The 11,415-nt window shown below is 36.8% G+C and overlaps 4 protein-coding genes across 4 annotated transcripts; 3 read left to right on the top strand and 1 right to left on the bottom strand.

Annotated features, from left to right (window-relative positions):
- Window positions 1-34: 34 nt before the first annotated feature.
- On the top strand, window positions 35-2,946 carry LOC110851835 (peptidylprolyl isomerase domain and WD repeat-containing protein 1). The gene is made up of 10 exons (XM_022099748.2): window positions 35-280; window positions 451-553; window positions 639-835; window positions 933-1,020; window positions 1,088-1,415; window positions 1,488-2,031; window positions 2,104-2,292; window positions 2,391-2,481; window positions 2,548-2,608; window positions 2,686-2,946. The coding sequence occupies exons 1-10, from the start codon at window positions 133-135 to the stop codon at window positions 2,827-2,829; spliced, it is 1,893 nt and encodes a 630-aa protein (XP_021955440.1). The 5' UTR covers window positions 35-132; the 3' UTR covers window positions 2,830-2,946.
- A 743-nt stretch (window positions 2,947-3,689) lies between these two features.
- Window positions 3,690-5,264, top strand: LOC110851836 (SEC14-like protein 2). Its single transcript, XM_022099749.2, has 7 exons — window positions 3,690-3,854; window positions 3,927-4,002; window positions 4,084-4,127; window positions 4,263-4,377; window positions 4,473-4,679; window positions 4,755-4,835; window positions 4,912-5,264. The coding sequence occupies exons 1-7, from the start codon at window positions 3,723-3,725 to the stop codon at window positions 5,106-5,108; spliced, it is 852 nt and encodes a 283-aa protein (XP_021955441.1). The 5' UTR covers window positions 3,690-3,722; the 3' UTR covers window positions 5,109-5,264.
- A 418-nt stretch (window positions 5,265-5,682) lies between these two features.
- LOC110852107 lies at window positions 5,683-7,928 on the top strand. Its single transcript, XM_022100087.2, has 4 exons — window positions 5,683-6,348; window positions 6,424-6,591; window positions 6,835-7,049; window positions 7,115-7,928. The coding sequence occupies exons 1-4, from the start codon at window positions 5,988-5,990 to the stop codon at window positions 7,616-7,618; spliced, it is 1,248 nt and encodes a 415-aa protein (XP_021955779.1). The 5' UTR covers window positions 5,683-5,987; the 3' UTR covers window positions 7,619-7,928.
- Window positions 7,929-8,583: 655 nt separating this feature from the next.
- Window positions 8,584-10,962, bottom strand: LOC118436268. The gene is made up of 4 exons (XM_035853968.1): window positions 10,639-10,962; window positions 9,833-9,913; window positions 9,332-9,411; window positions 8,584-9,262 (listed from the first exon to the last, which is right to left on the bottom strand). Exons 1-4 carry the CDS (start codon window positions 10,829-10,831, stop codon window positions 9,089-9,091), a joined length of 528 nt encoding a protein of 175 aa, XP_035709861.1. The 5' UTR covers window positions 10,832-10,962; the 3' UTR covers window positions 8,584-9,088.
- Between the last annotated feature and the right edge of the window lie 453 nt (window positions 10,963-11,415).

Below are 11,415 nucleotides of genomic sequence, written 5' to 3'. Positions count from 1 at the left end.
CTGAATGAGACACCTTTTCGTTCGTGGGAACTTCGGCATAATTTCATTGTAGTCGCTTCTCTGAACAAAATAAAACTACAAATATTTTTATTGGAGTGTTGCTTTATTTCATATTTTAAGAATTTACTTGAAATGTCGAGTGGTGAGGAAGATAAACGAGGGAAGAAGCGGCCATTAGACGACGACGACGATGACGACGATGAAGTTATTGGTCCAATGCCGGTAACCGATAGTTCGAACAACTCTGACTCTCAAGTTTCTAAAATTCCACCTAAAAAAGGTAATTTCAATTAATTTATATTTATTTGGTTAATTGAGTCAACACGAACTGTGATCGATAAGCTGTAATAAGTATAGCGACATGCTAAGCATTAATTTTGTGTTTATGAATTTGGATATATCGTCTAGAAATTAGTTGCAATAATTTGTGTTTGTAATTCGTAATTTCAGTTTTACGGCACGAGGAACTTTACTTGACGAATTTACCAGATGCTGAGTATTACGAAAAAAGTTATATGCACCGTGATGTCGTTTCCCATATTGTGGTGACCAAGTAAAAGAAATAAATATAACACAATTTTAGGAATGTTAAATGAAACAATATTATATTGTTGCAAATCATTCAATATTTTGTGCAGCACCGACTTTGTAGTCACAGGGAGTGTTGATGGTCACGTCAAATTTTGGAAGAAACAGGATGAAGGGATCGAATTTGTAAAACACTTTCGCTGTCATCTCGGAAACATCCAATGTCTCAGCACGAACCATGTTGGGACGCTCTTGTGTTCCGTGTCGAACGATAAATCCATCAAAGTATTTGATGTTGTTAATTTTGGTAAATATGTATTTAATGTTGACCTAGCTTTGGTACCTGATGTTACTATTATATAGGTAAATTCACATTGTTGTATTCAATTTGTCATTTAATTTAGATATGATTAATATGATGAAGTCTGACTATACTCCTTTGACTTGCGAATGGATTCATCATTCTGGAGATGCTCTCCCGGCTCTTGCGGTGTAAGTTTATTTGCAAAGAATCAGGATAATTTCAATTTCAATTACATTATTGTGCTACATTCGTTAGATCTGACGAAGACTCTGGAAAAGTTTACATCTACGATGGACGACAAGACGGCAATGAACCACTAAAAGTTTTGGACACAATTCATCGAAGTCCAGTGTCGGTCATTAGATATAATCCTATATTTGATTGTGTGATTTCGTTTGATACCTCCGGAATGGTAGAATATTGGACTGGTTACAAATCGGATTTTCAGTTCCCAAAAAACCTTAAATTTGAGTCCAAACTTGACACCAACTTATTCGACTTTGTCAAAGATAAAGTAAAATTTCACACGGCCTGTTTGAGCCCCAGTGGAAAACTCTTTGCAACACTAACAAGCAATCGAAAGGTATCTGACTATATTAAATTTGTCACTTTATTCTTTATTGTCAATTTTAGTAAATTTGTATATTTGTTTCAGATTTACTTATTTGATTTTCTTCGTGCACGAAGGAAGCTAGTAATTGACGAGAGCATGCACAGCATCCAAATGATGCAACAGAGTGATCAGCTTTTACCCACTATGGATTTTGGCAGGCGAATGGCCATGGAAAAGGAATTAGAAAAGTCAGACTTTCTAAAGTTTTCTACGATGGCGTTTGACGAAACTAGCAATTTTTTACTTTACCCAACAATATTTGGGGTTAAAATTGTAAACATATTCACAAATACGTTTACAAGATATTTGGGAAAGCCAGAAAATTTGAGGATCCTAGGCATAAGCTTATTTCAAGGAAAGGTGAAAAAACCCATTAGTACCACAAGTGTTGAATTAGAAGCTGCAGATAATCCAACTCTGGATAATGTGAGTTCCGACCCGACGCTGTTCTGCACAAGTTACAAAAAGAATCGGTTTTACATGTTTACGACGCGCGACTTTGGGAAAATGAACGAAAGCTCTGATAGGGACGTATTCAACGAGAAGCCAAGCAAAGAAGAAATTATTTCGGCTACGGATGATTCATGTAAGTTTGTTTACATTGTTCCTTCATCGATCAAAGTTATTTATTATTAAAGGTTTTTATAATTGATTACAGTTGGACAGAAAATTTACGAGTCTGCTGTTATGCATACCACCAAAGGTGACATTACGATACGATTGTTTGGGAAAGAAGCTCCTAAATCTGTGGAGAACTTTTGCATGCACGCTAAGAATGGTTACTTCAACGGTCACATTTTTCACCGAGTGATCAAAGGATTTATGGTACAAACAGGAGATCCCACAGGTAAACATTGTTTCTGATCGATTCTGATTAATGAAATGTACAGTTTCCTTGACCGTACGGACAAATTTATCTGATTCCCTCACTTATGCATGCTATAGGAGTCGGAACTGGTGGAGAATCCATTTGGGGTGGTGAATTCGAGGACGAATTCCATTCTTCGTTGAAGCATGATCGACCGTACACTCTTAGGTTGGGTTTTATTTTTATCGATTTAATCTAATTGCATTGTTTATCCTACTTTATTGTTTTCTTTAGCATGGCCAATGCTGGCCCAAACACGAATGGGAGTCAGTTCTTTATAACTGTAATACCCACGGTATGATGCGCTTTTATGATTTTATAGTAGTTTAGATCATTTATTCAAATGTTCTAATAATTAATCATTGTCAATAGCCTTGGCTGGATGGGAAACATACCGTATTTGGAAGAGTAGTGCGAGGAATGGAAACCGTTCAAAATATATCTTTAGTTAAGACGAACCCTAAAACTGACAAGCCGTATGATGATGTCTCCATATTAAATATTTCTCTAAAGTGATCAACAGAATTTTGACAATTTTTTATGCATACTTGTTACTACGTCCTTCTCGCTCCATTTGTTGTTGTTTGTTAAAATGTTGTGGATAAAAATACAGAGAAATATTTACTTGTAAAATGTTTATGTATTATATGCGTCACTCATTACTTATGTTGTATTAATCAATGTCGTCGGACTTGAGTCATACAGAAAAATTGCAAATCGGCGTACATGTGTACGTATATATGATTTCAGCAGTTTTTATACGCTGGATAATACATATATTTCATATGAAATGGTGCCAAATATTCCGTGATGAAAATATCCAATTTTGCGAATATTTGTGAACAGTTTTCCTTGTCTAGTGGGAGTTTTCTTCTCAATATTGACGAGCAGGTCTTTGCAATAACAAGACGCCCGACAACGTTTTTATCAGTATTTCGTGAGATACGTAACATTTGAGACTAACTTACATGACATGACGATGGCTTTGTACTTTTTTATTGTTAGAACCTGTTTTCTGCATATGTAACTCGGATACTAAATGTGTGCATGCAATATGCAAAGCTACCAAGAAATTGTATTAGCTCCTGGATTCTAGCTGGAGCTTCTAGATACGTAAAAAATTGAGACAACTTTGTACCTTTCCATTTTACATAGCTCTTCCTAAAATGTAACGAGACACGTTTGTTTAAATCATGCACTATCTATTAGACATAATATCGACGTGTGGTAGTGATATGCTAGTGGCAAATAAAGTATTACAAATTCAGGAGTTATTTCTTTTTAAGCTTGATTGAAAATTCTGGTTTTGATACCAAGGCATTCTCACCACATTCATTTCAAAATTTCATACAAGACTAAAAATTAACGTACCATTATTGATAGTTTATTACCTTCCACTGCAGACTATAATGCAATTAACATTTATCAAACAGTATTATTTCACCATAACCTTGGCTTTGATATTACTCCAGTTTTGTGACGCAATTCCTGTCGAAGAAGACTTGACACTCACCCTCAAGGAGCGTGTGGCGTTGGACAGCGTGAGTTGATATATCTTTGGAAGTTATATAGTAATACTGCCGACTTGGAATAATTGTCGCAAAATATTGCAGTTTAGAAAAGAAGTCGGCCACTTGCTTCCTCACGATTACATGCAGGAAGATATTTATTTGATAAGATGGCTCAGAGGTACGAAAAATGTGCATAAAAAATGCATGTGCATTTTGTTTTATACATGATTCAATTTGTTATGTATATTCTTATTTATAGCAAAGAACCTGGACATCGAGGCAGCAAAAACAATGTTAACAAATGTACGCACAGTAACATTAAATATTTTATTGTGTGCAAACACAAAAATGCATATGCATTACAAACATGAAGACAGCATTTTTCACATATTCTATGAGGTTTTTTTAGGCCTAATATAAGGATTATTTTAATTGCAGAACCTGAAATGGAGGGAAGAGTATAAGGTGGACACGATATTAGAAGAGGATTTCAGTTATTTCGTCAAACGGTTTCCTTTCTGGTTGGATGGACGAGACAAAGATGACCGTCCAAGTAAAATCATTTAACATATATTTTAACAGCTTTGTATTGACAAGAGAAAGTTGAAATCAATTGATTAACAATTTGTATTAAATAATACGATCTAGTTGGATCTGCAGATATTGCTATTTGGGATCCTCGACGCATAGTGATTGCTGGCCGAGCACTCGAACTTTACCGTTACGCTATTAGCGTATTAGAATTCGCATCCAAACTGGTGAGAGCTGATCAGGCTGCTGGCCGAAATGTTACGCAGTTCACCCTGATTGCCAATTTGGACGGATTTAATTTAATTCAGCATGCCTGTGTTCAATGTAAGCACGCCATGCGCTATTGGCCTTGATTAATTACCAGCAAAAGCCAAGTTTAACCACCTTTCCATATTACAGGCCTTCCTTTCTATGTCCAATTTCTGATAGTGTACGAGAATCACTTTCCAGGAATGCTGCACAAGTTTTTCATGGTCAACAGTAAGCTTGCAACCTTTGTGCATTTTTGTATACACGTACTTTCATATGTCGTTTACTTTTGTCATTCTCCCGACAGCCAGCCCTGCATTTGAAACCCTATTAAGGATTGCTCGACCTGTTCTCACCAAGTCGACGACTGATACCTGGTCAATTCATGGAACAAACAAACGGCATTGGACGGAAGCCATAAGGGAAGTGATTGAGCCAGACCAGATTCGACCTCAGTTTGGTGGAACAAAGATGGACGTGGAAGATATCGATAATTTTTATTGATTTACCAAACGTAGGATATGGTTAATTATGCTACTACTTTTACAACATGTATTAAACATTGCATGCACTTGTCAATCGTGCAATTAAAGCAGTATTTGAATGATTTCATTCAAAGCTCATGCTATGTACGAGTCTCATAAATTGTACCACCCATGCATCATATTTGTTGATCATTGTTATTTTCATTTCAATGGATTTCCCACAATGCAGTAGAAGATGTTCTTTTACTGAACATCAAGTTGTACGACTTTTTGGTGTTCATATTGTATCAAAGCATTCCTCGTGATTCTTGGTTGAAGTGCAAGCCTGAACAAACTCCAGTATAAGTAACACAAGTAACACTAGATTACACGTACATATTTAGCTTGGGTATTTGAAACTGATGAAGCTATTTAAGCCAATAACTCCGATCGAATGTTCTTTTCCATACAACGACCTATCAAATTTTTCGTTAAATTTTGCAATATGTTTATGCATTAGTGTGTACGTGTGAGCATGTCAACAAGTATGCACTGAATACTTGGGCTAAACATTTACACTGGTTATCAGTATCGCTTAATGGAAACGAAATTATCAAATATACGTGGAATAAGGTTGACAAAAGTGGCTTCACAAGATGTCATTTGCTTCATTCTTTCTACTGGGGTTGAGAGAAAAACGCAGTTTTTTTTTATTTCACTGGATAAATTAATTGATCCTTGCTCAACTGTTTCCTGACCATCATCCAATGACTTATTACGTTTAAATAGGAAGATAGTTATTCGGCATAACCAGAAATATTTTTTTTGGCACGAAGAACTTTTAGTTATTCCCAAACCTATCACAATTGCCGGTTTACTATAAATATCTATATCGTGCTCGTTCAGAGTTCTTCATATAATGAAGCCTGACAACGACATTGCCAAATCCCAACTTTCGAGTGTTCTCAACTCGGAATTATTATTCCACTCGGAGAAAAACATTGATCACAACATGACCTTGACTAAAAGGAACAATAATCAGATTAACGGAACAACTGAAGTCATAAGAATTTCTTCCACTGAAAAGGAAACTGATCCCCCATTCGTCCCCGATATTGAAGGTTTTTACGACCGGCTCATAAATGAGGCTCCCTACATCCCCGGTGATAAGATGGACCTCGTTCCAGTGTCGGAAATACCTTGGGCTAATCCCTCCTTGATGAAGGACGGGGTCAAGTTTGGAATATGTAACTTGTTCGCCCTGGTCATGGCCAACACAGGTTGAGTAAACACATGTACATACACGTCTTTAAACGTTGTAAGGTAATTTCCCCTGTTCCATAATCCTTGTATAGCGGCACTCATGTTCGGCTTCTCAGTTAAGCCCGAATCCGTCGTCCTTCTCAAAAGTGGCAAGTTTCATCAACCTGAGAATGCATTCCTTCGGTACATGTCTACTGGTAAACGCATCTCAACTTGGTACCGTTGTAATATTTGCGATGTCAACTCTGAAGGTTTCAAACGTAAGTTTATTGTTTTATTGAACTAAGAATAATGCTAGTTAGTGGACTATTTATTGTATAAAAGAGAAGCTCATAAATAATATCTATATATACTATAAATAACAGAAAAGACTAGGCATTCCGTAACAAAGAAAATTATTTTCATCTTGAATCATTTTTTATAGTTTACAATTAAAGTACCCGTGCATGCACAGGTTTTGAAGCAAACTCATCTGAAGCTAATCAATACGTTCATATTTCCAGAAATCAAGGCTGTTCGGAAGCTCCATACTTATTACGCCAAGAGTTCCAAACCCTTTCCATCTTTAGCCGAGATGGGATATACTCCAGATATGAAGAAGCTAGTAAATGCGATTAGAAAAGATTTAGCCCATCTTAAATTCCCTGACGCCCCCGAGCATCTGCTCACGTGGAATCCACCACTTCAGTTCAGCCAATTTGATGTCGCGATGACGCAGGCAAGCTTATTTATAGTGCCATCAATGTTTTTCGAATGTCTTAATATTGATGTTTAAAATTGCAGTTTGGCTTCATTGGGCTTGTGTATCTCTACCCGAAGTCCTTGGGTGTTACAAATATGGAATTAATGGATGGATTTTTCCACTTTTGGGCTGTGATTGGGCGGTTGCTGGGTCTGGAAGATCGTTTTAACTTGGCACTTCATGCAGATCCAAAATTATTCAAAAAGCTGTATGAAAACATTGGGATGGCAAGTTTGAAATCAACGGATAAACGAGTAATCAGTCTCCAATACGCATTGATGGAAGGTTTAGGCAAGCGACTGCCCTTATTAACCATGAAAGGCTGGGTTTACTATGGGCTCAAGGACCAAGGTGACGACTTTGAGGGTACAGAAGTTTGGAAATTGATGAACGCCAAGGATAAAATTTGCTACTACATGATAAAGGGCACCATGGCAGGTGTTCGTAACAACATAATCATTAGAGTTTTTGTGAATCTGCTATCACTTTTGCTTCTTCAATTATCTTACTGGATATACCTTCCTAAAGGTTGTCCCCTGACGTAAATTTATTTTAATGTAAACAAAACATCTGTTGTACAAGTTACCAGTATAGTTTGTTGCCAATTAATTACTTTACTAAATAATTTTGTTTTATTTTTCATGATACATATGCTATAAATAAACTGACGATGAGTGCCATGATTTCACAAGTCAACAATAACCATACGATTTTACTCATGACTATATGACTCGAACTAATTGGAAATAATTTGAAACACTCATCATTAACAATTAAACTAACATTTATTTGACCTCTAGCTACCAATATTTATTATAACACTGATAATAAAATGTAGTTGCAGAACTATTTTGACAGGACTGTCATGATGATACTACGATGTCTGATGTTATCAAACGTCGATAAAGCTGATTGATTAATATACAAGCAACAATCCCATCCACCCATTCAACTTGACCTTTGATTGACTGATTTTCCAATAATGTCAATAATAAAGTATATTTGTATGGCTCAAACGGGCTCAAACTCAATCTATGGCTCAAACTCAATCTGCTGACCGTCGCATAAACACACCCAGTACAGATAAACACAATTTAACGAGCTAATCCTAGTGAATGTACATACATATCTTATCGATCGAGAGAAATAACTTTTTTTGTACTATAAGTAATACACTACACACATCAGATGTCATTAATTCTATGCAGTAAGATTTGTACATGCATAAGTGATTTAGGATAAATCTAAGAAGACTAGATAACTAACAATGGAGGTCTCCCAACGTATGCTCACAGATTTTGACCAAACTAGTGTCAAGCAGTGACATACTTAATTAGTATGAAATTTTCAAACGACACTATCTGCCAATGCTCAAGTTTAGCGGAGATATTTGCATAAAAAGAGGAGAAAACGCACCCCCAAGGCTGGCAAATTTGTCATTTTCAAAATTTGCTGCCCATTTTTCTCGCTTTGGATGCAAATATCTCGGCTAAACTTGAGCATTGGCAGATAGTTCCATTTGCAAATTTCATACTAATTATATTTGTAATCGATTGACGCTAATTTGGTCCAAATCTGTGAGCATACGTTGGGAGACCTCCATTGTAAGTGTAGTAAGGTATGACTAGATAACTAGTATTTACTTCCATAAATAATACCAACATTACATATATACTACTGCACAAGACATTACACTAAAGAAACATGGAGAGGCTTAAAATAATTGCAATTGAATGAATCCACAAGAACTTGAATGAGAATTTGTGTCGCAATCCCAACAGCAATAACAGAAATGAGATTCTCAATTTGGGAATGCAAGTATGTGTAGGTTCATCTTTGCTCTTGAAACTTATCGCTAGTTGTGCTTTAGTTTGAGGATAAATTTTGTGATGTGAATTGTCCGATTCATAAAGTTTATGTGAATGTTTCATTTAAATTTACAAAGAATTCAACAGAATACGTATGTATGTGCATCCATGAAAATCTGGAGAGAGAACCAGAATATGGATGGCTGATTACTCGACGGGAACGAATCGTCCATTCTGGCGATGATGTCGGCTTGCAGATTCGTCTTCCTGGCGCACTTGATCGACTTTGGCGTGGAGGACTACGACATCTTCCTCCATCAATTGTTCCCTCTTGAACAGGGCAGCCATGGATCGGGACAGCAGGCTGACCTCCGACTTCAACTGCGACACATTTTATACAAGAATGACTTTATGATCTCAACTCACATATTACTTATTTTTTGCACATACGGACTTGTAGAACAGACACCAGTGCAGGCATTCATCCTCAGCATTCGGGCAATTTCTGATCCCGTCACACAATTGATAGTCTGTTGGAAGAATTCAAGTCGAAAATGTATATGATCTTTTGAAATGAACCAATTTTGACCAAGTTTGTCTTAAAATGATCAAGACCAAGACCTTGAATGAATTCGAAGGTAACCATGATCGGTAAGTGGTTAACTTGAGGATAAGTTGGGCTTAAGGAAAGATTTAAGGAAAGAATATTTATGCCGTAATCTCTAGATTTTTTTGTCAGTGGAACCCAATAATGTACAGCATGTAAGTCAGTCAAGAAGGTTACAATTTTGCAATATATGGGAAAATGCATATGCCACACTTAAAATACAAAATATGTAGTGCTTGACCCACACGGATTTACAATTTGAAAGATACGGTTTGTTAAAATTATTGCATACATTAAATTCATTCGTTTACAGTTAATGCTTATTTAGTTATGTAAATATTTACCATCCAAGCACACCCATCGTCCATCGGGTGATGGTGTTGGGCAGTAGTATTGGTGATGACCGTCCAAGGTTATGGGGCATTCTGGTACAAGGAATGTTATAAATTGTTAATATCACAGCATTGTTGAAATTGTACTCACAAGTGCTTTGTTTTCTGTGTATTTTTAGTTCCTTAATATGCAATAAGCCTGGCCAACTAAGTGAAAGTGGGCACTTGACTAGATTCTTTTGATCCGTCAATTATCTACGCCTCCACTGTTTGAAGTAGAATGTGGAGTGTGCACGCAGAGAAACAGTGATCCAGATCAGGTCGTATATATGTAGAAAGGTCACTTATTAAAGGAATGCTAGTAATAAAAGACGCAATTGTATCAAATCTCATCGAAGAAGGTAAAAAAATCTGTGTTCATCCACTTGATCTGAAGCAAATTCCGACACGAAATGAACATACCAAGAAATCAAATAATGCAATCGTGTGACAAAAACAAAGTGAAACAAGATAACTTTTCATTGGAATCAAATTACAACATGCTTATTGGAATCTTGTGTTTTTACTCAACGGCGAATCAAAAAAGTTACTTTTTCTTGCTAAGTTGCGTCAAGCTACTGGATTTCCAGACTATCTGGAAATAAGAACTGCCTATGCAGGAGAGAGTGAAAGGACAAATTTTGTCTCAAATTTCCCTCTTTTCTCCCTAGCGTTTACGTGTAACTTATAATTGCTTAATAAAAGTTGTGAAAGTCAATCGTAAAAATGCATTATCAATGAAGTAGCAATAACTAATGAAACAATTATGACTCGCTTACCCCCAACCCGCACCCAAGTTGGATAATCCGCAGCCAGGTGTTCAGGATGTCTTTTTTGTCGGCGTAAGGAGAGTTTTTCCATTTCCTTTTCAAAATTTCGGACCCCTTCCACCGTCATTGCTTCACTGTTGCCGATTGTCGCGCTGAGCACGACGCCGAAAAATATGGCCCTCACAAGCTCTATTGCAATCATTTTGAAAACTTTTGTCTGTAAAATATTGAGTACAACAAGCTGACCAAGTTCTCGGTGATGACTGTCAACTCCTAGATCAATCACTGGGCAGATTTCTCCTGACTTTCTCCTGACTTTCGAAAGCAACCAAAACCGTCCCTGTCGCATCCAGTCTACCCACGCCAAATCCACCCACCTATCAACTAACGCCTCGTATGCATCACGACAATGTAAGGCTTCCCTCCCACCATAAACTCATAGGTTGATGGTAAGCTCGTGCTGGTTGACGGCAAAATATTTACACAAAACCTGGCGAACAAATACAATACCTTTATCTAATTTGTTGAGTTGTGATGATGCTGACTGCAATGAATGACTGCTTGAAAAGTCAAGACCGGCGTCGTGTCACTTTAAAGGCATCTATTTAATTACGGTTCATGCCAAGCAACACCTGCTCATTGGAATTGTGCGTTGTATAATCATGTACGTAGTGTAAATATAGGTATGAGGCATTTAGGATGATGAATTACCCGATGTTAAACACTCTTTCAGATGCCAACTTGCTATTTATTCGACAGAATATCCAAAATCGCATTCTAAACACT

The sequence above is a fragment of the Folsomia candida genome, unplaced genomic scaffold, assembly GCF_002217175.1.
Source record: "Folsomia candida strain VU population unplaced genomic scaffold, ASM221717v1 Fcan01_Sc007, whole genome shotgun sequence".
Lineage (NCBI taxonomy): Eukaryota > Metazoa > Arthropoda > Collembola > Entomobryomorpha > Isotomidae > Folsomia > Folsomia candida.
The sequence above is the reverse complement of the archived record's forward strand: the minus strand, read 5'-3'. Positions and strand labels throughout refer to the sequence as shown.

Coding starts and splice junctions, on each gene's coding strand:
- LOC110851835 (XM_022099748.2), top strand. CDS start 133: ATGTCGAGTGGTGAGGAAGATAAACGAGGGAAGAAGCGGCCATTAGAC. Junction 554..638: donor TCCCATATTGTGGTGACCAA/GTAAAAGAAATA, acceptor TATTTTGTGCAG/CACCGACTTTGTAGTCACAG. Junction 2,609..2,685: donor TTATAACTGTAATACCCACG/GTATGATGCGCT, acceptor CATTGTCAATAG/CCTTGGCTGGATGGGAAACA.
- LOC110851836 (XM_022099749.2), top strand. CDS start 3,723: ATGCAATTAACATTTATCAAACAGTATTATTTCACCATAACCTTGGCT. Junction 3,855..3,926: donor AGCGTGTGGCGTTGGACAGC/GTGAGTTGATAT, acceptor AAAATATTGCAG/TTTAGAAAAGAAGTCGGCCA. Junction 4,378..4,472: donor AGACAAAGATGACCGTCCAA/GTAAAATCATTT, acceptor AATACGATCTAG/TTGGATCTGCAGATATTGCT.
- LOC110852107 (XM_022100087.2), top strand. CDS start 5,988: ATGAAGCCTGACAACGACATTGCCAAATCCCAACTTTCGAGTGTTCTC. Junction 6,592..6,834: donor CAACTCTGAAGGTTTCAAAC/GTAAGTTTATTG, acceptor TCATATTTCCAG/AAATCAAGGCTGTTCGGAAG. Junction 7,050..7,114: donor TTGATGTCGCGATGACGCAG/GCAAGCTTATTT, acceptor TTAAAATTGCAG/TTTGGCTTCATTGGGCTTGT.
- LOC118436268 (XM_035853968.1), bottom strand. CDS start 10,831: ATGATTGCAATAGAGCTTGTGAGGGCCATATTTTTCGGCGTCGTGCTC. Junction 9,412..9,832: donor ACGATGGGTGTGCTTGGATG/GTAAATATTTAC, acceptor TTCTTCCAACAG/ACTATCAATTGTGTGACGGG. Junction 9,263..9,331: donor GGTGTCTGTTCTACAAGTCC/GTATGTGCAAAA, acceptor AATGTGTCGCAG/TTGAAGTCGGAGGTCAGCCT.